Source organism: Equus caballus, chromosome 13 (genome assembly GCF_041296265.1).
Source record: "Equus caballus isolate H_3958 breed thoroughbred chromosome 13, TB-T2T, whole genome shotgun sequence".
In the NCBI taxonomy this organism is placed as follows: Eukaryota; Metazoa; Chordata; class Mammalia; order Perissodactyla; family Equidae; genus Equus; species Equus caballus.
In genome coordinates, this window is record NC_091696.1 from 36,224,047 (window position 1) to 36,246,474 (window position 22,428).

Sequence of the window (22,428 nt, forward strand, 5' to 3'; positions counted from 1 at the left end):
AGCCCATGTTATGTATGTCCTGAGAAACTTGAGGAACATTAGAATGTCCTCAGCTAGGTTTACACTTGCATTGCAAAGCTCTGTAGTGCCATCTCTACATCTCCAAAGACTCCACAAGAAAAAGATGACTATGCTCTACAAGTCAACACTTAGTGTTCAGATCATCTTACCAATTGGTAGAGGTAGTGCCAATGGTTGAAGTCCCAGAGGCCGCTAGTGTGGAGGAGGTGGAGGTGGCCCACAGCCCTTGAGTAGCGGTAAAGGGCAACCCATGGGTAGGGCATTTAGGGCAATTCTGGGAAAGGAGCATGTGTTCTTGCAGCCATATTGACCTGTGGAACAGAGTTAAAGTTTTGAAACATGTTAATATTATGGGCAAAAACACCAACTGCAACAAAAGCTGACCCTCATTGAAGCAGGAACAATACTTGTCACCTTCCCCTCCACCAGGTTTCAAAAGAGTAGTATCAGTGCCACAAAACCCTACCCCTCCCAGTGGGTTCCATGGAGAGCTTATGGTAGTTATAGAAGTCAAGGCAACAAATTATTGTCACCACACATCAACCGCTTGTGTCTGCAAAAGTAGGGCAGTAAGGGGTAAGTCCTAGAGGATCAGAGAGACAATTCGAGACTACTAAAGAATGTATGTTCCAGACAAACAGGCATCTATTTCCAGGAACACTCTCCACCCTGCCCTTCCCCACCACAAAAGCTTCATCTTTCCATATTAAGAGCAGTGAGAATGAGATGGAATGATAGTTTCAGGTCTTACATTTAAGTCTTTAATCCCTATCAAGCTAATTTTTGTGAGTGGTATAAGATAGGCGTCTAGTTTCCTTCTTTTACATGGGAATGTCCAATTTTTCCAGCATCATTTATTGAAGAGACTGTCTTTTCTCCATTGAGTATTCTTGGCCTCTTTGTCAAATCTTAGCTGACTATATATGCATGGGCTTATTTTTAGGGTCTCAATTCTATTCTGTTGGTCTTGTGTCAATTTTTCTGTGAGCACTATACTGTTTTGATTACTATAGCTTTATAACATAACTGAAGTCAGGAAGTGTGATGCCTCCTGCTTTGTTCTTCTTTCTTGGGATTGCTTTGTATACTCAGAGTCTTTTGTGGTTACACATAAATTTGGGGATTGTTTTTTCTACTTATGCAAAAATGACATTGGAATCTTTTTTTTTTAAAGATTGGCACCTGACCTAACATCTGTCGCCAATCTTTTTTTTCTTTTCTTTTCTTTTTCTTCTCCTCAAAGCCCCCCCAGTATGTAGTTATATATTCTAGTTGTGAGTGCCTGTGGCTGTGCTATGTGGGAAGCCACCTCAGCACGGCCTAGTGAGAGGTTCCATGAACATAAATGGGATATTTTTCCATTTATTTGTGTCTTCTTCAACGTCATTCATCAATGTTTTGTAATTTTCAGTGTAGTGATCTTTCACCTCCTTGGTTAAGTTAATTCTGAAGTATTTTATTGTTTTTGATGCTATTGAAAATGGGATCATTTTCTTTATTTCTTTTTCAGATAATTCACTGTTAGTGTATAGAAAGGCTACTGATTTTGTGTGTTCATTTTGTATCCTGTAATTTTGCTGTATTTCTTGATTGGTTCTAATAGTTTTTTTGTGGAGACTTCAGGATTTTCTATATATAAAATCATGTCATCTCCAAATAGAGAAAATTTTACCTCTTCCTTTCCAATTCTGGTGCCTTCTATCTATTTTTCTTGCCTGATTGCACTGGCTGGGACTTCCGTTACTATGTTGAATAGGAGTGATGAGAGTGGGCACCCTTGTCTTATTCCTGATCTTAGAAGAAAATCTTTCAACCTCTTACCATTGAGTATGATATTAGCTGTGGCCTTGTCACATGAGGGCTTTATTATGTTGAGGTACATTCCTTCTATGTTTAATTCATTAAGAGTTTTTATCATAAACAAATGTTGAATTTTGTCAAATGCTTTTTCTGCATCTATTGGGATAATCATATGATTTTTTTCTTTTGTTCTATTAATGTGATGGATCTCATTTATTGATCTGCATATGTTGGACCATTCTGGCATCCCAGGGATAAATCCCATTTGATCATGGTGTATAATACTTTTAAAGTACTGCTGAATTCATTTTGCTAGTGTTTTCTTGAAAACTTCTGCATCCATGTTCATCAGGGATATTGGCCTGTAGTTTTCTTTTGTTGTAGTGTCCTTTTCCGACTTTGGTATAAGGATGATGTTAGCTTCGTAACACAAGTTTGAGAGTGTTCCTTCCTCTTTGATTTTTTGGAAGAGATGGAGGATTGGCATTAATTCTTCTTTAAATGTTTGGTAAAATTCACCAGTGAAGCAGTCTTGTCCTGGGCTTTTCTTCATAGGGAGTTTTTTTCATTACTGATTCAATCTTACTAGTAATTAGTCTGTTCAGACTTTCTACTTCTCCCTGATTCAGTCTTGTGAATGTATGTTTCCAAGAATTCATCCATTTCTTCTAGGTTGTCCAGTATGTTGGCATATAGTTGTTCACAGTAGCCTCTTATGATCCTTTGTATTTCTGTGCTATCAGTTGGACTGTCCCCTCTTTCATTTATAGCTTTGTTGATTTGGGCCCTCTCTATTTTTCCCTTGATTTGTCCAGCTAAAGGTTTTTCAATTTCGTTTATCTTTTCAAAGAACCAACTCTTAGTTTTGTTAATCTTTTCTGTTGTTTTCATGTTCTCCATTTCATTTATTTCTGCTCTAACCTTTATAATTTCCTTTCTTCTGCTAAACTTGGGCTCAGTTTGTTCTTTTTCTAGTTCCTTGAGGTGTAGAGTGAGGTTGTTTATTTTATATCTAAGTCCATCCTCCACACATGGAATCATAGCTGCTCATGAGAGAAACTTCTACATGCTTTTCATGTCCTATCTCTGATTCTCAGAACTCAGCAAGGTAAGAATGACATCCTGCTCTAAATGTAAGGGAACAAAGCCCTTAAGAGGAATTAGGTCATTCTTCCAGGGTCACACGGCTTGCAAAAGGCACAGCAGGAGTCAATACCAGTTCTGCCAGCACGGCCCTGCTGATTCTCTCTGCTAACCCTGCTCCCTCTCAGGAGGGACTGCCCATTGGCCACAAAGACCTCTGAGGAGGTGAGGATTCCTGCATCCTGCAGGGAAGCTGGGAAAGTCTTTTCTGAGAGGAACAATGTTACCTATAGAAGTCCATTAGGCCCAGCTCTAGTATTTATCTTATTTTACAGGTAATAGCAAGTTTGAAGTACACTATGGCAAGATGACTAGTTTTGTCGTATGGCAAAATATGTTTGGAATTCTAAGGGACAGAATTAAAATAAATCTATTTTGACATCAATGTGGAAAAGTCCAATAAGGTATGATCGGAAGATTTACCAGCTATAACAGATACACAGGCCATAAAAAACCTGGTTGTGTGACTACAACATAGGGTCTTTTCTGGAAATCGGCACAACAGGTCTGACTTTCACTTTTCACTAATTCACCTCCAGGTTACATTTTTTATTACAACTAAGAGGTTTCCAATAATTCAGAATATTTTAGCAAGTGTATGACTGGAAAACTCTGCATCAGAACATTTCCAAACAAATGGGACAGTGATGAATTATGAAATTTAGAAAAATATTGACTTTGAATAAGAGCATTCAGAATTGCAAAGCACACAATATAAAGTTAACCTGTATGTGACTTTTCACATTTTTCAGTTGTGAAGATTACAGCAGACTGTCTAAACAGGTCAGTGACCTAGCCTGAACAGGAAAGTGGTAAAATAACGATAATAATCATGTTTCAGTGCCCCAGCAATGTTCTCACATAAAGGAGGTTGGGAAGGAGTCGGCTGTGCCTGGAGACCTAAGTGTGGAGTTAGGTATGATCCTCCTCATGTTATTTCCAGAAACACACAGTAAAAGCCCAGCAGCCCTCAGTCTCTAAGCACTTACAGCTTCTGGAGTCACCACCAAAGATGAGAGCTGAGAGTGGAGAAGACCGAAGGCTCTTGGGGAAGACTTTACTTTCGGAAAAGTAAATGACACGGTAGACGTACCACGGAACACACAAACCAGAGACAAGGCCAGAGGGGCTGCTGCATACACACAGAAAACCTTCCAGAAAGAGTTACCACTGAAAGTGACTGCAGCATTTACCTTGCCCTCATCCTCCTCCTCCGTGGGGGGAGCTGTTCCGCATGGGAGCTGCAGCACCAGGTCCTGGATGTGATAAAGGACAGAGAGGAGGGAGAAGGGTTAGTCGGGTTTGCACAGACCGTGTGGAAGGAGAACAAACCCTCCACGCCTTCCTCCACTGTCTGACACTCTTTCCCACTTCAGGGCCCTTATCAGCAGCAGAGGGTTCCCCACATGCCTGAGGTGACCCATGAGGATGAGGAGGAGACTGGTCCCCTGACCCTCGAGGAAGACACCACAGGACCCTGGTTCATGGGTTTTCATAACTCATCAGCCGCCTGTGGACAGATCCAGGCTCAACTAGCTGAAATCAACGACGAAACAGAGGTTTCCCAATACACATGAGGGGGAGTCACAATTTCACCATAGAGTAAGATTAAAATCAGAATATCCTTAAACAGGATAATATCAATAAGTCTTCAACACGAAGAGCACCTGTCCTTCTCTTCAAGCCACAGGTAGATTTTTTAAATCTTTTAGACCATGGATAATCTGCCTTATAAATCTGACCAGGTATTATGTAAGTATTTATGAGCAGAAATGGTCTTAAAGAGACTAATATTATAGTCATGAGGAAAGGAAAGATTAATGCTATGGGGCGTTAGTTGTAAAGTTTAGAGTTGCCCTTACAACATTAGTGGAGTGAAATGACATAGACATTTAATTTACTAATGGGGTACTATAGTTCTCAATATAAATTTTTTTTAAAGAATAAAGGTACCTCCAAAAATAGTAGAGAAATGCCTGCTGTCTTAAAGTAGATCTTGTATAGAAGATTTATCCATAAAGACAAATCAGGAAAATTTCTTTCTCATCAGGACTTACAGCCTCGATTCTAAAATGTTGTTCATGTTATTTTTTTCAAATAAAAGAAGCTTCAACGTTGTCTCAAGGTGGGAAGGAGGCACTGACCCACTTCCTATCCAGCACACACCTCTCTAGTTAAGAGTAACCAAGAGGTTGGAGGGGGTCCACGATCAGTGGAGGACTGGGAGCTCCATTATTCACAAGGGACAGATCCAAAGGGTCCTTCTGGCTGAGGGCACCTGTGGAAAACAGCATCCGGTCACCCCTGCGAGACAAGCTGTTCTCTCCAGTAAGCGTATGGGATTGTTTCCAGGAAACGTGACAATTACCCACTGGAACGAGACGTCGATTGTGTGGATTTTGCAGCAACATGTTCCTTACCTCTCTGAGGAGGGTCCTGACTGTCTGATCCTCCCAGGATTGGATTCTGCCTCCTGTATTCCTCTGGGAGCCTCCATTTTTGGATTACTGCCAATCTTGAGGATAGAGAAAGAATGGATTCAATAAGAATTACAACACCAATTCCTCCGTGAGATGCTAAACAGCTTCACCTTAAAAATCTCAAAACACCCTTAAAAAACACATGTCAACATCCTGTACGTGTTTTTCAAGTGGGCAAGCTCCCTGCTCTGCTCCACCATCACCTTCTCTAAATCACGAGCCCTGAGCTGTGGGAGAAAAACGCATCCATGTGCCGTCATGTCAGACTGTGCACAAAATGGAAAAAAAGAAAAAAAATTCTTACTCAGTTGTCTTGGTCCATCTTCTTATGAGCAGCAATCTGAAAAAGCCAACATGTCAATAAAAACCCTATGTTGAGGGTTCCCAAGGGCCATTGTAACCCTCTGTATTAGGTGCTGAAGGATCCAGGAACTTTGGGCAGAATGTGGGTTACCTGGTGTCTGAAAGTGGACTCTGCTCGCTCCACCTGTTCTCGCATTTCTTCAATTTGTGGCCTGTGAGTGACAATGGCTTTCATCAGATAAAGCACAATATTGAGGATTATTTTAAATAATCTGCCCACGTTCCCATTATCTGAACTCTACCCTTATACTCATTATCCAATCCTATAAGACACATTTCATATGATTATAAAGGTACAGTAGGATCAAAGCTATTGCTACATTGTTTCCCTATTAATTAACATTTGTAAAACTTATTTGTCTTTCTTGTGTGAAATCTCTATATAAATGTATTCTGAACATTTGTTTATATTTGTGTATGAGTTGGGTCTAAACGTTATACAAAAGTTAAAAAGAATCTAACAGGAGTTTTATGAGCTGCTTGTATGCAGGAGCTGAACTCACTTGTAGTTCTGCGTTTTTTCTGCAGCCAATTTCAGTTTCTTCTCTGCCCCTGAGAGCTGCTTCTCCCTTTCCACCTGCTTATGATCTGTCATTGTCAGCTTCCTGAGAGGGGAAAGCAATATGCATTATCCAGTAGCCCACGTGACATTCTGCCTCTCTTCCTTCCCAGAAATCTAAAGGGCAAAATTCAAATGTACCCTCCCATCCTTGTCCATAAATGCACAGATTGTCCCCCTCCATTAGGGGACAAAGAAAAACCAAACTCTGGACTGCTGGCAGGTCTTTGGCAATTCTGAGCTTCTCCTCCCAGCTGTGTATTCCTAGTCATTAGTAAACAAACTAAATAAACATGAAAAGCACATATGAGATGCGCCACGTGCCCTCCCACGCTCAGTCTCTTGTGACTGGGACAGCATAAGCTCATTTTCTTTCATTGTGGAAACCAGGCCTGACCAACTCATCACAACTAAATGCATTAGGATGAACCAGGGGTTCATGACTTGTCTGACTTCTCCCAGGGAGAGTCCTGAGGCCATGACACAGCCATGGATCCTTCCAGGACATGGCATCATAACATTGAACAATTAACTACTGGACATTTCTACAGTTCAAGGCTTCTCTCACTGCCTGTGGATCTCTTTGGGTCTGAAGTCAGTCACTCAAAGCCCATTTCCCAAGGCTCAGTCCTTCAAAGTGAATCCCTCAAAAAACCTTTGGCAAATCCTGAACTGGCCTGACAAAGCCAAAGAAAGCTCTAGATTAGTGCAGTCCAACAGAAGTATGATGTGAGCAACCTGCAATGTACAATTTTCTAGTAGCTGCATTCAAAAAGTAAAAAGAAACAGGTGAAATTAATTATAATAAATTTTATTTAACCAGATATATCCTATAATTGTAATATATAATCAATATAAGAAGAAATTATTAAAAAGATATTTTACATTCTTTTTTTTGTAGTAAGACCTGAAAATCCTATGTGTATTTTATATTCACAAGCACACTTCAGTTTGGACTAGCCACGTTTCAAGTGCTCAACAGCTACAAGTGGCTAGTGGCTATTGCATTGGACGGTGCAGTTTTAGAGTCTCGCCACTGAAAGTGTGGTCTATGGAGCAGCAGCACCAGCATCACCTGCAGAAGCTCAGACCCCACCCCAGACATGTGTGGAATTAGACTCTGAGCTGTAACAGGAACCCCAGGGCGCTGTGTGCACATTAAAGTTTGAGAAGCCGAGGCCTAGGGGCTGCAACCCCAGGTTCAGTTTCCTTCCGCCAAGTTCCTCTTGGTAATAATAATAACAGCAGAAATGATAATGATAACTGCCAGAGACTCAATGTTTGTGTTCCCCCAAAATTCATATGTGAAGTCCTAAGCCCCAATGTGATGGCATCAGGAGGTGGGGCCTTTGGGAGGTGACTAGGTCCTGAGCGTGGAGCCCTTATAAAGGGGACCCCAGAGAGCTCCCTTGCTGCTTCTGCCTGGTGAGGATACAATGAAAAGACAGCTGTCTATGAACCAGGAAGTGGGCTCTCAGCAGACACCAAATCCGCCTGCAGCACCTGGATCCTGGACTTCCCAGCCTCCAGAACCGGGAGAAATAAATGTTGTTTAAACCACCTGGTATATGGTACTCTTGTTATAGCCGCCCAAACGGACTAACGCAATAACCAACAATAAGAATGTGTCACAACAATGATAACTGCCACTTACAGAAAGCTTAACACATACCAAACATTTGGAAAGTGCTTTATAAACATTATTTCCTTAAATCCTTATAGCAACTCTATGATGTGTTATTTTCCCCACTTTACAGATAAATAAAGTGAGGCTTGGAGAGGACAAGTGACTTCCAGGTCTCACCTCCCAAAAAGCGCTAGGCCCCAGCCTCTGCTTGGCCGCCAGCTCTGGGGCCTGTGGCCTCAGACTCCCCGCCCCTGGCCTCTCCTTCCCCACTCCTCACCTCTCTGGAATTCTACCCCAGCCTTTTCCTTCACCTCCCACCTTGGATGCCCTGGCCCCTTGACAGCTGATAATTAGAATCCCCAGGACTTCTTCTCCAGTAAGGCCATTTCAGTCGTGCCTCCTTCTTGGCTTAATCAGCAAGGGCCTCAGGAGCAGCTGACACATGTCACTGAAGGATTTCTCTCCGCATTACCTTGTTCTAGTCGTTCCCAGGAAATGCAAATGACTTCTAGGCTCTGCTTCAGCTGAACACAGGCCTTAAGGCCTGTAAATATTCCTGGTGGGGAAGGCAATTTGCTGACTCTGCCTCCTGGGGAAACTTTGGCCCCAAAGGCAGCCAAGAGTGGGCAGAGCCAGAAGCCAGTGGAGGACACAGTGGTTTCAACTGGCCTCAACTGGCCGGCACACTTTGACCCAGTGAGCCAAGCTTTGCTCACAGCTCACAGTGGCTGGGAGATTAAATTCCAGCTCCAGTGCCTGGTGAGTGTCCTGGACCTGGTAGAGGTTTTCCCTGAAAATTCAAGCCACCACCTCATCTGAAAAGGGAACAGAAAGTTTATGATATTGTACAGGAAGGATACAATCATGACAATAATATAAGTTCAACCCCGTTCCTTTCTGCTCCAAACCCTCTAGTACAGAGACAGACAGTAGATCGGTGGTTGCCTCTGGTTGTGCACGTGAACGGGAGATGACTGCAGATGGGCACGAGGGAGCTCTTGGAGGTGATGGAAATGTTCTAAATTTGTATTATGGTCATGGCTGCACAACTTTGTAAATTTACTAAATAGTAATAATAATAGTTACTGCACACTTACAATGAGTGGATTTTATGATATTAAATTATATCGAAATAAAGCTATTTTTTAACGAACCCTCCTACGGCTCCCTATCTCACTCAGAGTCAACACCAAAGTCCTGAGAGGTGGTTGCAGGGTCCCACCCAATGGCACGGCTCTTACTCCTCTCTCACCCCCTTGCCCAATCTGCTCTAACTACACTGGTCTCCCTGCTGCCTGTTCTTTGAAATTCTGGCCTGCAGCTGAGCTGCTGGTAAACTGGCTCTCTGTGAACAACAGCAAAAATGTCCCCACTTTGGCCTTATGGTCCCCTTATGGCCTAATGGTTAAAGTTTGGTGAGCTCTGCTTTGGTGTCCTGGGTTTGGTTCCCAGGAGCAGAACTACACCACTCATCTGTCAGTGGCCATGCTGTGGTGGTGGCTCGCATGAAAAAAAAAAAGAAGAAGAAGATAGGTAACAGATGTTAGCTCAGTGGGAATCTTCCTCAGCAAAACAAACAAACAAACAAAAATGTCCCCTTATAGTGTTCACCAATATCTGTGAGTAAATCTTCTCACCATGGCCAATTTCAAGCTAACAAAGTTTTAACAACCAGCTTGTGAAGTTCCTGAATCTTAAGCCTCTTGTGTGGCCCTGCAAGCTGACTCCAGGCAGTGCTCTTCATGCCTTTGTGCTCACTGGTTTCTCTGCTAGGACGCTCCTCCCACAGGGGTCACTGCCTTGCCACCCCCAGGTCTCAGCTCAGCGAGCCTTCAACGAGCTCCCTAACCAAGAATGGATGCCTCTCCCGTCTGACACCTCACACTCTCCATTCCCTGCTTGATGTTCCTCCTCAGAATGTATCACTTTCTAATGTTCAATATATTTTTTAAACACACTTTATTTTTATTTTTTCCAGCTTTATTGAGGTCTGTGGACAAATGAACTTGTATATATTTATGGTGTACAATGTGATGATGACATGTGTGTACGCTGTGTAGATGACTATCACTAGGGGGTGAGGCCAGGCAGGGCTTCTGCCTTCCAGGTACTGAGCAGCTCACTTGGCACGAATCATCTCCTTTAACTCTTCCAACACCCCTGTGAGTTGTATCCATCTGAAACTGAGCCTCAGAAAGCATAAGTGACATGCCCAAGGCCACACAGCTGCTTAGGGACAGAGCTGGTCCACTTCTGGGTATTTATCCAAAGAACATGAAAACACTAATTCAAAAAGATATATGCACCCGCATGTTCACTGCAGCATTATCACAATAGCCAAGACTTGGAAAGAACCAAAGTGCCCACTGATGATGAATGGATAAAGATGTGGTACATACATATACAATGGAATACTACTCAGCCATAAAAAAGACAAAATCTTGCCATTTGTGACAACATGGATGGACCTTGAGGGTATTATGTGAAGTGAAATAAGTCAGACAGAGAAAGACAAATATGACTTCACATACACGAGGAAGATAAAGCAACAACAACAAACACAGAGATACATAGAACAGCTTGGTGGTTACCAGGGGGAAGGGAGGTGGGGGGAGGGTGAAAGGGGTAAAGGGGCACATGTGTATGTTGACGGACGGGAACCAGACTTTTGGCAGTAAACAGGATGTAGTCTACTCAGAAGTTGAAATATAATGCTGCACATCTGAAATTTAAATAGTGTTATAAACCAATGTTACTTCAATTAAAAAAAAAAAAGAGCTGAGATTCAAATTCCAATCTATATGCCTGAGTTCAGGAGCATTCAATGCCACACCGTGCCCCAGGGTGTTTTGTTTCTGGCCCTCCATGTGACCCCCAGCCCCCGCCTTTGTCCATGGGCAAGCTCCTCTCAGCAAGGGCAGGGCAGGGCCCCTCTTACTCAACAATGGCCCATTCTTCCCCAGGGCCACCCCTGGGCCTCCAGCACCCCGGAACTCAGAACACTGTGGCTGAGGCTGCTGTGGCCTCAGTGTGTCCAGGAAGGGACTCCATTTCTGCCTCTGGATTTCTTGAGAACACCCAGCTGCCTGCGGGTCCTGCTCAGGTCACAAAGGGAACCAGGAGCCTGTTCTTCAGGCCACGACTTCCTTCCTCAAGTGCCCCAGAGTTTACTGGCCCAGCCCTGGTAGGGCCCCAGTGGGCCTGAGAGTAACCAGGCTTCCTGCAGGTATGAGCTTGAGTGAAGTGGCAATTCTGACTGACGGGCCCTGCCCCGGCAGCCGTCCTTCTGCCAAGGGGGTCACAGATGTAAGTGTGGATTTCAGCCTAAATGGCTACACATTAGGATCACCTAGGGGGCTTAAAGAAAAAAAGATGCCCAGACTCACCCCACCCCAGACCAATGAAACTGAATCCATCGGGTTTGGGCTTGAGCATCAGTAATTTTTTAAAGCTCCCTGAGAGATTCTAATACCAGTCATGGTTGAGAAGCACTGAAATGGACTGTGGAGTTTGTGTGAGAATTAAATTAGGTCATTTATTCATTAATTAATTCAAGAAACATTAATTGAGCTCCAAATCTGGGCCAGGCATTGTCCTAGGAGGCAGGAAACAGCCACGAAGAAAGGCACTTGCATTAAAAAGTTTAGAAACATAAACAAGGTACACTAAAACATAATCAGGGGGCTGGCCCTGTGGCTGAGTGGTTAAGTTCGCATGCTCTGCTGTGGCAGCCCAGGACTTCGCTGGTTCGGATCCTGGGCACAGACATGGCACTGCTCGTCAGGCCATGTTGAGGCGGCATCCCACATGCCACAACTAGAAGGACATGCAACTAGGATATACAACTATGTACCAGGGTGGATTTGGGGAGATAAAGCGTTAAAAAAAATAAAGATTGGCAACAATTGTTAGCTCAGGTGCCAATCTTTAGAAAAAAAAGAAAATAATCATACACAATTTGAAGCAAACAGGGGTCATGGGGCCGAGAACGCTGGAAGCAGAGGCAGGGGGAGACAGAGCAGCCTGGGAAGATCCCTCTGAGTTGCTGGTGTTTTCACTGGAACCTGAATGACCAGAAAAGGCTGAAGAGCAGGGTAAGGGTGTTCCAGGCAGAGGCAAAGGCCCTGAGGCAGGTGTGCTTGAGGAGAGAGAAGGAGACCAGCATGGCTGGTGCGCTGTGAAAAGGACAGTGGGGTCCAGAGCTGGCCAGTGGGGCCTGATAGAACCCAGCACAGGGTAGGATTGCACGTGATGACAAGTCATGGACCCCTTAACAAGACAGCAATGTGATCTAAGTTACGTTTAAAAGAGAAATTGCTAACTGTTGTGTGGGGAGTGAACTGGAGAAAGCAAAGAGAATAACCACATAGAAAGTTAAAAAAGAGAACAAAAGAATCCTCTGAGGAGCTTTCAGAACATACAGATATCTAGACCCCACCTTGAGCAATTCCGAATTAACTGGTCAGACGAAGCATCAGTATTGTCTTAAAAGCTCCCGAGAGAATTTTCATGTGCATCTAGGTATAAGAAGTGCTCATCATCATGTTCTCACAACGACCCTGGATGCAGGGACTATTCACCCATTCTACAGATGGGGATGCTACACTCTGACGGTGGGCTTTGCAAGTCTGAGGATCTGTGAACATCGCCAAAGTCCAGGATCTGAGGTGCGGGTGTGAGGGCAGCGTGGTCTGGTGACTTAGACCCGAGGTCAGCAAGCTTTCCCTGTAGAGGGCCAGATGATCGATATTTTTGGCTTTGCTGGCCACACACAGTCTCTGTTGCAACTACTTAACTGGGAATTGTAGTAAAAGCAGCCACAGACAATAGTAAAGGAGTGGGCGTGGCTGTGATCCGATAACAGTCTTCACAAGGACAGGCAGCAGGTCATAGTTTGCTGACCCCTGGTGTAGACCATGGGCACTGGGCTTAGATATTCCTGAGCCCAGGTCATGCTCCTTCATCCACCAGCTGGGTGATCTTGGGTGGGTCTCCACATTTGTGAAGTGGGCACCATGACTGTACCCACCTCTCAGCCGCACCGTGAGGATTAATGGGACGGTGAGAGTAAAGCTCCAATACTGGCCTAATACACAGTCACTTATTTATTACTGTGGGCAGGCCCGGCCCTGGGAACTGGGGCTGCCATGGGGAGCGAAGAGAGACGGGGCTGGGGTTTCAGCCTGGAGAAGGGACAGAGGGCGGGACCCCTTTCTCAGGACCCCGGCAGCATCAGGGCTCTCCCCTCTTCCCCATCCTCCTCCTCCTGACGGGAAGGCAAGCCTTTATCTCCTTTGGGGCAGGTAACCGCTCCTTCTGACAACATGCTCTTCCAAACCCAGAGTTTACAGCAAAAACATCTTTCTTTCTTTTGCCCAGTTCTTGCGATCTGAGCCCTGGCTTACAAGTGCCTTGCCCCTGCTATGACTTTTAAAGGCCTGCTTTGAAACCAAAAACCAAAAATCTGATTTTATTCTCTGTTGCCAGCCTCAGCCCTCCCCTTCTGAGGCAGGACAGAATGCCACGTTGAATGGTGGAGAGAGGTTAAAGGATACCAGGGTGGGAGGATGGGAGCCTCAGTTAATGTCTCAAAACATTGTTCCCTGCATCCATTCTGCAGCGGGGCACTAGAGAGGTGGTACGTCATTGCGGTTAAGAGCATGGATTTTGTAGCTAGACTGCCTGGGTTAAACTCCTGACTCTGTCATCTGTTAGCTGTGTGACCCTGGGCAAATTACTTAAGCTCTCTATGCTTCATTTTATGCTCACTAAATGGGGATTATAATAGTACTACACCTACCTCATAGGATTGTCATAAGAGAGGTGATGACACAGAAAGCACTAGAAGTGTCTGGTACATGACAAGTATGTTTAGCTACAGGTGTTTATAAAATTTAGCACTGAGAATTGGTCACAATTCTCTATATACTAGGCCAAAAAATTACGTTAGAAGATCTACTTTAAAAAAATCTTCACACAATCTGCCAAACATATTTCCCAGGTAAATATCAAGTGTGCATTCATTCATTCATTCATTCATGTTGATTTTCCTACCAAAATGCCAGGTGCTAGAAATGCAGCAGTCAGCAAAGAAGCTAAGGTCCTTATCAAGTTGTCTGAAGGAGGGACCTAGAGCACACCTGCTGTCCGTCTTCTTATTTGAGACGCTCATGTAGGCTGCATGCTACACGGGGAAATGGCTCTATGCTTGAGGAGAACATGCCAAGAGCTGAGGAGCTGATTCTATGCTCTAACTTGCTGGGAAAGACATATGTTATTAGAGAGAGTGGAACTCACAGGAAGGCAGCTGCTGACCAGACCATTCGAACAGTGAAGAATGGTCAAATAGATAATTAAAGGCCAAGGAAAAGAGAGGAAGGAAATCATGTTATAGATCTGATATGCATTCTTATGGGAAGGAATCTAGGTCATATTTCACAAGATTCCGTAAGAAAATTGGAACACTGAACGATACACATACCTCATTCCATTTATGTTTCAACGTGTACATTCAAAGTTGCACTCATATAGGCATTTGTAATCGTCTGTAAGGATTCATTCCAAACTACTAACAGTAGCTTTCTCAGTGGTAGGATTAGGGGAGAGATTTTTATTTTCTACTTAACACATTTTTATTGTATTGTTTGGAATTTTCAGAAGTGTATATTATGGTGATGACTTTTGAAAGAAATATTTGTACTTGAGGGGAAATCTGTTCAAAAATCAAATGGGGTACACTGTGAGGTAGTGAGCTTCCCATCAAAAGAGGCATTCAAGCAGGAGCTGGAGAAGCATGAAGGAGAGGTTGTGATGGGGGATTGGACAAGTTGTCTCTGAGATCCAGAGGCTCACCCTAGGACTCTGGAATGGGACTAAAGTGGCCTCGAGTGGTGAGCATGTGACTCAGCTTCCTGCTGCTCTGAGTGGGGCCCTGCTGCCTGAACTACCCCTGTGTAGTATTCATGGACCCTGAGGTTAACGTAACACTTTGCCTCTGCTCCAGCACCGCTGCTGAGCTGTGGGCACTGCTAGGGAGGCAGTGGCCATGCTCAGGCCCTGTTCTCCATTCATGGACTGGCCCAGCAGGAAAGGAGATGGGGAGGGAGTGAAGACATGGGGGCCCGCCACCTATGTTGATAAGGACTCCTGTCCTTCCTCCTGCCCCTGCAGGACAGCCATGGAGTGGCTCTGGATGTCTCTGCTGCTGGTGGCCTCTTGTACCTCCACTGTCCAGGGCTCACGAGAGGTGGACGTCAAGGAGGCCAGCATCAACACGTCCCAGCCCTTGCACATCCTGGTGGAACGCAACCTGCTGGTGCTCACACCTGCCGGCCTGACCCACATGCTGAACCAGACCCGCTTCCTCATGGTGCTTTTCTGTGAGTGTCCCCCACCCACTAGGTGGTGGTGAGGGGTGGGCTGAGACCTACCTCCTTGCTCCCGGGGCCAGAGGAGTTTCATATCTGGCTTCAACACGTATGGTTAATATCTTATCATCCCTATTTCCAGAGAGAGTACTGACGTCCGGGGAGGTCAAGCAATTTGCAAGATCTACATTGCCCTTTAGTCTCGATTTGTGTGGGTCCTCTGTCCCACTGAAGGCAAGGAGCCAGGCTTTCCCCTCACATGTCTTTCACCATTCGGAACCTCAGTTCCCTCCTCTGTAAAGTGGGCATGAACACAATGCCCACACTGAGTTATTGTGAAGATTAAATGAGACCATATGATAAGTTGCTGGAACACAATAGAGCGCAATAAACGATGGCAGCTATGGGCAAGCTCTTGAGAAAAGATTTTTAGACCACCACCTTTATCATCTGAGTTTTGCATGCCCACTTTCATTCTTTGGACGGATGCTCTTTGCCTCAGCAGACACTTTGGCAGCAAGAACAGGCTTCTTTTTCCTGAGGCGTTGGCACAGACCTGGCCTTGGCACAGGGTGGGAGGGATTTTCATAACAGCTCTCACACAGCAAGCCCTCACTGTGTGTGGGGCACTGTCCTTTGGAGCTCATTAAATGTGAAGTCATTGAATCCTCACGACAACCCAGTGTGGTGGCACTATTCATGTCCCTATTTGGGGACATGTCACAATTAAAGTTGAATGTACATCTGTTCTTAAAAAAACCAGGAAGCATTGGCTCACATTCCTGCCACGTGATAATTGGCTGGAGCTGAGTAATGATGTCCCCTCTTGGTCAGAAACCACGCTTGTCAGTTTCCTTATCCAGCCACCCCCACATAGCACACCCCTGCCACATCCCAGCACATTCAAGTTTGTGTCCACTGCCTGAAATTCAGGCCTTCCCACTCCTTCCTCGACTCTTGTCTCTTCTCATTTGATACCTTCTCTGTGAGCGATGCCACTTCAATGGGGGAGTTGAGGATGTGACAGCATCAACTTGCCCTGGGTCTCACTGCCTCCTCAGCGGGCTTGCGCAGCCACTTCATACCAACAGAGAACAAAAACATTCTCTTTATGCCCTTAACCTTGACAGCTCCCAGAAGGGAAAATCTGATCAGCTCATTTTTGCCTCCATCCAACATGGAGCGTGCCTACTGCATAAAGTTCCATCAAAATGGTTGCAAGCCTCTGACCTCTGTCTAGCCCAGGATGTTCATGGTTTCCTTTGACCTAAGTGCCAGGGGATGTGCTCAGTTTTACTTCAAGCCCATGGAGCAAGATCTTGCAGGAATGATCCAGTTTGGGCCATTTTCTTTACGAGAGTCTGAGCAGGGCAAGCAGTCTGCTTTGCTGAACGACTCCTCCAGCCGGTTCCCCACAGCCCCCATCCACACCAGGACTCGGGCCACCACCTGAGCATCTGCTTCATGGTTCTCTTCTCAGGGAAGAAGTGAGAACCCTGCAGCCCTCCTCCGCCTGCGGTGGAATTGTAAGCTAAGGATGTGCACAGGTCAGACATCTAAGCCAGCTGCTCGTTTTTGCCGCAGCCCTAATCTCTGAATCCTGGACCCAATGCGGGTGTTAAAGGATTTAGAGCCACGCACTTTGCACAACACAACCCACGTCTCCACACACATTTAGCCTTCCAAAAATGGCACAGCAGGTGGACAAGACTGGGAACCTGTCCCGTCTGCATGAGAATGCGAGACTGTCCAATGATTACTCTGTTTTAATCGGGGCAGAAGGGCAAGTTCGTGGCTCTGTTGTCTTATAACTTAGGGATTGATGCTGATTGAACCTGGGGCTGCACAGGGAGCCTCTCAATTTTACATTCTTTAATTGCATTTGATAACCACCCATTTGAATTCTTTGAACTTAAAGCATTCCAACCAGAGGGTATTTCAAAGCAGTGAACACCAGCAGCATTTTTGTTATCTAGAAGAGACACTCAAACTCATTACCTTTGAATATTTGATTCCTTCCAATACACAGTTTAAATCAAAATGAGTTCTCAAAAACTGGCAGGCCTTCTAGAGTGACCTGTGGAAAAGGTAATTACTTGGGGAAAGCATTACAATAGCTTTTTTCCAGGGAAAGATTGGCTCTTTACAGAAAGGATTTTTCAAATCTTGTCCTCAGGGAAATACTGCCCGGGTAACTCTCAGATCCTTAGCTGCTGCCCAGTTTCTTATCTCTCTGAGGATTCCAGGCTCAAGAGCCAATGGTCAGCAGGACCTTGCCTCTTGGATGTCCCTCACTTGTCTCAAAGGCCACGTGTCAAAAATAGACCTCAGCGTCTTTGATTCACTCTCAACAACCTGCTTCTTTTTACGTCCTGCCTTACCGACAGCACCACTATCCACCCAATGTCAAAGTCAGAAGTCTCAAGGTCACTCTTGACTCCTCTCTGTTCGCATCTCTAATCAGCCACCAAGTCCTGCTGATACCGCCTCCTAAAGCCCTCTGCAATCACCAATTTTCCCCCTTCCCCCAGCCACTGCCTTAGTTCTGGCCTCATCATTCCCCATCTGATCCACTGCAGCATCTTTCTAGATGGTCTCCCTTCCCCTCCAGCACTGTCTCTACAGTATTCCCAGAGATATTTTTTTCTAAAATGCAAATCTGATTGGGTCACTCCCTAATTAAAAACCCTGAAAGATTCTCTAAGACCCCAAACTCCTTAACGTGGCTACAACATCCTCTGCTGGAGCTAACCTAGGCCTACCTCTTCACTCCACTTGAACTCTATGGTCTAGACCCTCAGTGATTTGTGGTTACCAGATAGGGCACATTGACTCGGGCCTCAGGGCCTTTACACTTACAGTTCCCTCTGCCCATGGTGTCCTTCCTGAACTTCTTCACCTGGATTGTGAGGCTTAAGTTCATGGAGTCACCTTGTCAGGAGTCTGTGTTCACCTTCACTCCCACCTAGTCGGGCTAGGAGGTCCTCCCACGTGCTCACACAGCCCTCTGCACCCTTCCTTTCATAGCATTTGCCACACTGCATTGAAACTGCTGTTAAACTTGTGAGCTCCATGGGGCACAGGGGCCAAATCTTATTCATCTCCTGATTCCTAACATCTGGTCCTGTGCTTAGAGAATGGCAGGCCTGGAGAGAAGCTGAACGAATGAATGAGTGAATGAAATGAGCTTTCTTTTGGTCCATAATGTTCTCCATGAATGAGACAAGGAGAATAAGGAAGAATACATTTAGAGGGGAGAAGCCAAAATGAGATTTATCAGGAGCAATGTCTAGGATCATTTAGTAATTGTCCCTAAAGCAGAGGCAGCAAGACTCTGCTCTGGGAGCAGGTGAGACAATGAGAGTGATGATGATGAAGATAGTTATGTGGATGAGGATGGTGATGAAGATACTTATGGTGATGATGATGATAATGACAACAATGGTGATGATAATGACTTTGCCATTTACTGAGACCTGCATTCCAGGCACTGTGCTTGGTCTCATTGCTTCCATCTTACATCAGAGCAAATAAGATTCAGAAAGGTTGGATAATTTGCCCAAAGTCACATAACTGATAAGTGATGAGGCTTAGATTTTAGACCAAGTTTGACACCAAAATTGGTGCTCAATCCCTCTTACAAAACTGCCCTGATAACTGGAACATTCAATCATTCATTGAATGTTCAATGTCAATCAAGTCAATCAAGACTCTGACCACTTCTCACCCCCTCCACTGCCACTACCCTGATTCAGGCCATTACTGTCTCTCACCTCGATTATCACCGTGGCCTCCAACTGGTCTACCTAGATCCACTCTTTTTCTCCTTCAGTCTAATCTCCATATAACATTCAGAACAATCCAGTTAAAGAGTAAGTCAAATCGCATCTACCTCTGTTCCAAACACTCCAGTCCCTTTCCACAGCCCTCAGAGGAAAGTCCACTCAGTGCCCTGCAAGGCCCTACGTCATTTGACCCTTTTGTGTGCTGGTCCCAGCCCATCAGTAACCAATGTTGCTGTTAGACTGGCTCTTGTGGTTCTGATTATGATTGCAAGACCAATAACCATCAGGAAAGTTTGAAAAAATAGAATTTTGTTACTTATAAGACCCGGAAATTACACAGCACATCTGAGGCCAAACAGTGAGGTCACAGGTAGAGAGAGAGAGAGAGAGCGTGGGCCTGGGGTTCTGCTTTTACTAGGGTCCAGGGTGGGGGCCTGGGGTTTTTGGGCTCACTCTTTATTGGTGACTTTAAAACATAAGAGCAGGAATTTAAAGCACAGGAAAGAGAGAGAGAGAGAGAGAAAAAAAGTGGCCCAAATGATCAATTATTGAAATCAACCAAGATCTCTGAATCAAGGGGCCTCACTCAGTGGGGCAGGCAGCCTGGTTCTTTACCTAGTGTGTGGCAGGCAATGTGTTTATTCCAGATAGTCCTCTTGCAGTGGATGCCTCTTTGAAATGAATGCCTTGGCAATCAAAGCTTAAGTCAGACACTTGCATTATAAACAAGAGAAAAATCCCCAACTATCAGGGCTTATACTATAGACCCCCACCCCAGCTCACTCTGCTCCAGGCCCAGAGGACTTTTTGTCATGTCTCAAACATGTCCCCCACACTCCCACCTCAGGGCCTTTGCACTTACAGTTCCTCTGCCTGAAACGTTCTCCCTCCAGATTTCCGCATAGCTTGCTCCCTCACCTCCTTCAGTCTTTGTTAAAACATTCCTTCCCAGTGAGGCCTCCTTTGGCCTCCCTACTTGCTCTCACAGTTCCCCTGACACTCCCAACCTGCAGCTCTGCTGCTTCTTTCTCTAGAGCATCTAGAGCATCGTCACTTAGCATCTAACGTGGCATAGATTCTACTTCCTTATTTTGTATACTTTCTGCCTTCTCCAGCGAGAACAGGATTTTTATCGATCTGTTCATTGTTAAATCCCCAGCACCTAGCATAGTGCTTGGCGCATGGTGGATCCTAAAAAAGATTTGTTGAAGGAATGAATGAACGAATGAATCCTCATTACTATTAGTGTTAGGTCCCATCCATTTAGCTCTCAGGTCCCAGCATTCCAGCTGTCACACCTTTCTCTCACTTCCATTTCGGACACCCAGGAGCTCAGGGTTAGGTGTGGCACCTCTGAAAGCCCCACCATTTGGACAATCACTCCAAGTGTTTGTCTTGCTCTGAGGTTCTTCCCTTAGAAACTCAGATTTGGATGCTTTGTCAATCAGCAACCCTGAGCAGGGCATGACTGAATCCACAAGGAAGCCAGGGAGAGCCCCGAGGGCCAGAGCTGGTGGCCAGCCACAGGACAGCCCCTGCTGGAGTGATGGATGGTGGCTATCGAAGGCAATGAGGGTGACAGAGCAGGCAGTGGAGAGGAACTGATCAGTGAAAAATCCCTCTTCCTGTCCATTGATCAAGGGTTTAACGAAAATTATCCTTCACTTTCGGATTCCGTCACAGGAGCAGGTATGCTGACTGGCAATGGGGCGTGTGCCTGCTGGGGCCAGCTTTCTGGTTGTCCTTTACAAAAGACCTCTCTGTTGGACTTGGAACTTGTCCATGGCAGTGGTGGTATTCTGTACTTTCTCCAAGTGCTCCAGATGGACAAGGGGGCTTGAAAAAGATAAAGTGTTCTTGCTTGAAAGGGAATCAGTGACCCCTCGTCCTGGCTTGGTCCACATGCGGCAGACATCCTGGGCCAGCAGAGGGACCTGCAGACTCACAGTGTTATCCGGCGAAGGCAGGCAAACTTGAGAGCCATTTGATCCCCTCCCATTTAGACCAGGAAGGCCTCTCCCGCTGCCAGGATCAAGAGCCAGCTCCCTGAGGCTGTTTCCAGAAAAGGGCTCCCCCTTCTTACCCCCACCCCACTTGGCTCAGCAATGTAAGGGGTGAAGGAATCTTAATCGAGAATGTCAAGGTCTCTTCAATGCTCTCCCCAAGGGGATGGGCTCAGAGAGGGTAAGGGGCATCATAACCTCCCCCCACCTCAACCATTCCCACACCTGGCCTTCCCTACTTGAGGGTCACCTGACATTATATGCAGCCACAGGGCAACTGGCGGGGCCCAATTTGGCCTGTTAGCTCCAGAACTCTCCACCAGATGGCACCCACGCTCTCTTGTTCTCTCTCGCCCAACCCCCGCCCCCCCCCCCCCCCCCCAAACTCTCTCTCTTCCATATAATTTCTTACCATGGAAATTTCACAATAATAATGTCTGTAGTAATAATAATGCATTGTGTATTTACTACATGCCAGGCATTATGCTAAGGGTTTTACAGACCCAGTGAGGTTAGAGAGCTGAGCAGGTCTGGATCCTGGCTATACCCCTCACTGCCACATGGCCTCAGGTGAGCAGGTCATTTCATTGTGCATCAGTTTCCTCATCTACAAAGTTGAGATAATAACAACAACACCCACCCCATAGGAGGACTGGGAGGACTAAGTGACTTAATCCACGCAAAGCTCTTAGAAAATCATAAGCACTATATCACTCGTTGTTAAATACATCTCATTCAACTCTGACAACTCCATGAAATAGCCACTATTATTTTCCCCATTTTACCTGTGATGAAAGTGGGGCTTAGAGAGATTGAGTGAGTTGCCCAAAGTTGCCCAGTGTTGCTGAACCCAAAGAACCCTGATGTGTGTCTTCCAAATTGGCCAATTCCATGAATCTCGTGTCTCACATCCTGTCACTCTTCTGAAAATTTACCCATTAGCAGCAGAGCACGAGAAAGGCCCAGGAGCTAAGCAGACCAAACAAAGCCTCCTCCTTGGGAGAGGGGGAGGGGGTGAGGCTCTAGCGAGTTCTGTCTTCACACTGGCTCTTTCAGACAACCCATCCTCGAAGCAATCCAGGAACATGGCTGAGGAGCTGGGCAAAGCTGTGGAGATCATGGGCAAAGGCAAGAACGGGGTCGGCTTTGGCAAAGTGGACATCACCATCGAGAAAGAACTTCAGAAGGAGTTTGACATTAAGACAACCCCAGATTTGAAGCTGTTTTTTGAGGGGAATAGATCAGAGCCCATCAGCTGCAAAGGTAATGGTACGCGGGCA

At 45.5% G+C, this 22,428-nt stretch overlaps 3 protein-coding genes across 5 annotated transcripts in view; 2 read left to right on the top strand and 1 right to left on the bottom strand.

Annotated features, from left to right (window-relative positions):
• The window catches only part of REXO5 (RNA exonuclease 5), a 692,166-nt gene that overhangs the window by 146,324 nt on the left and 523,414 nt on the right, over nt 1-22,428 (top strand). The window lies entirely within an intron of this gene.
• LOC100147307 (protein disulfide-isomerase-like protein of the testis) overlaps nt 1-22,428 on the bottom strand; it is a 305,575-nt gene that overhangs the window by 128,337 nt on the left and 154,810 nt on the right. The window lies entirely within an intron of this gene.
• Nucleotides 10,945-22,428, top strand: part of LOC100068595 (protein disulfide-isomerase-like protein of the testis) — a 32,793-nt gene continuing 21,309 nt past the window's right edge. Inside the window, exons 1-3 of one of the 2 annotated variants that reach the window (XM_001500517.6) lie at nt 10,945-11,219; nt 15,164-15,372; nt 22,205-22,411. In XM_001500517.6, coding sequence (XP_001500567.3) covers nt 15,171-15,372; nt 22,205-22,411 — 409 coding nt within the window. In that variant the 5' untranslated portion in view covers nt 10,945-11,219; nt 15,164-15,170. The remainder of the gene's footprint in view (nt 11,220-15,163; nt 15,373-22,204; nt 22,412-22,428) is intronic. The other variant, XM_023616141.2, reaches the window with a different exon arrangement.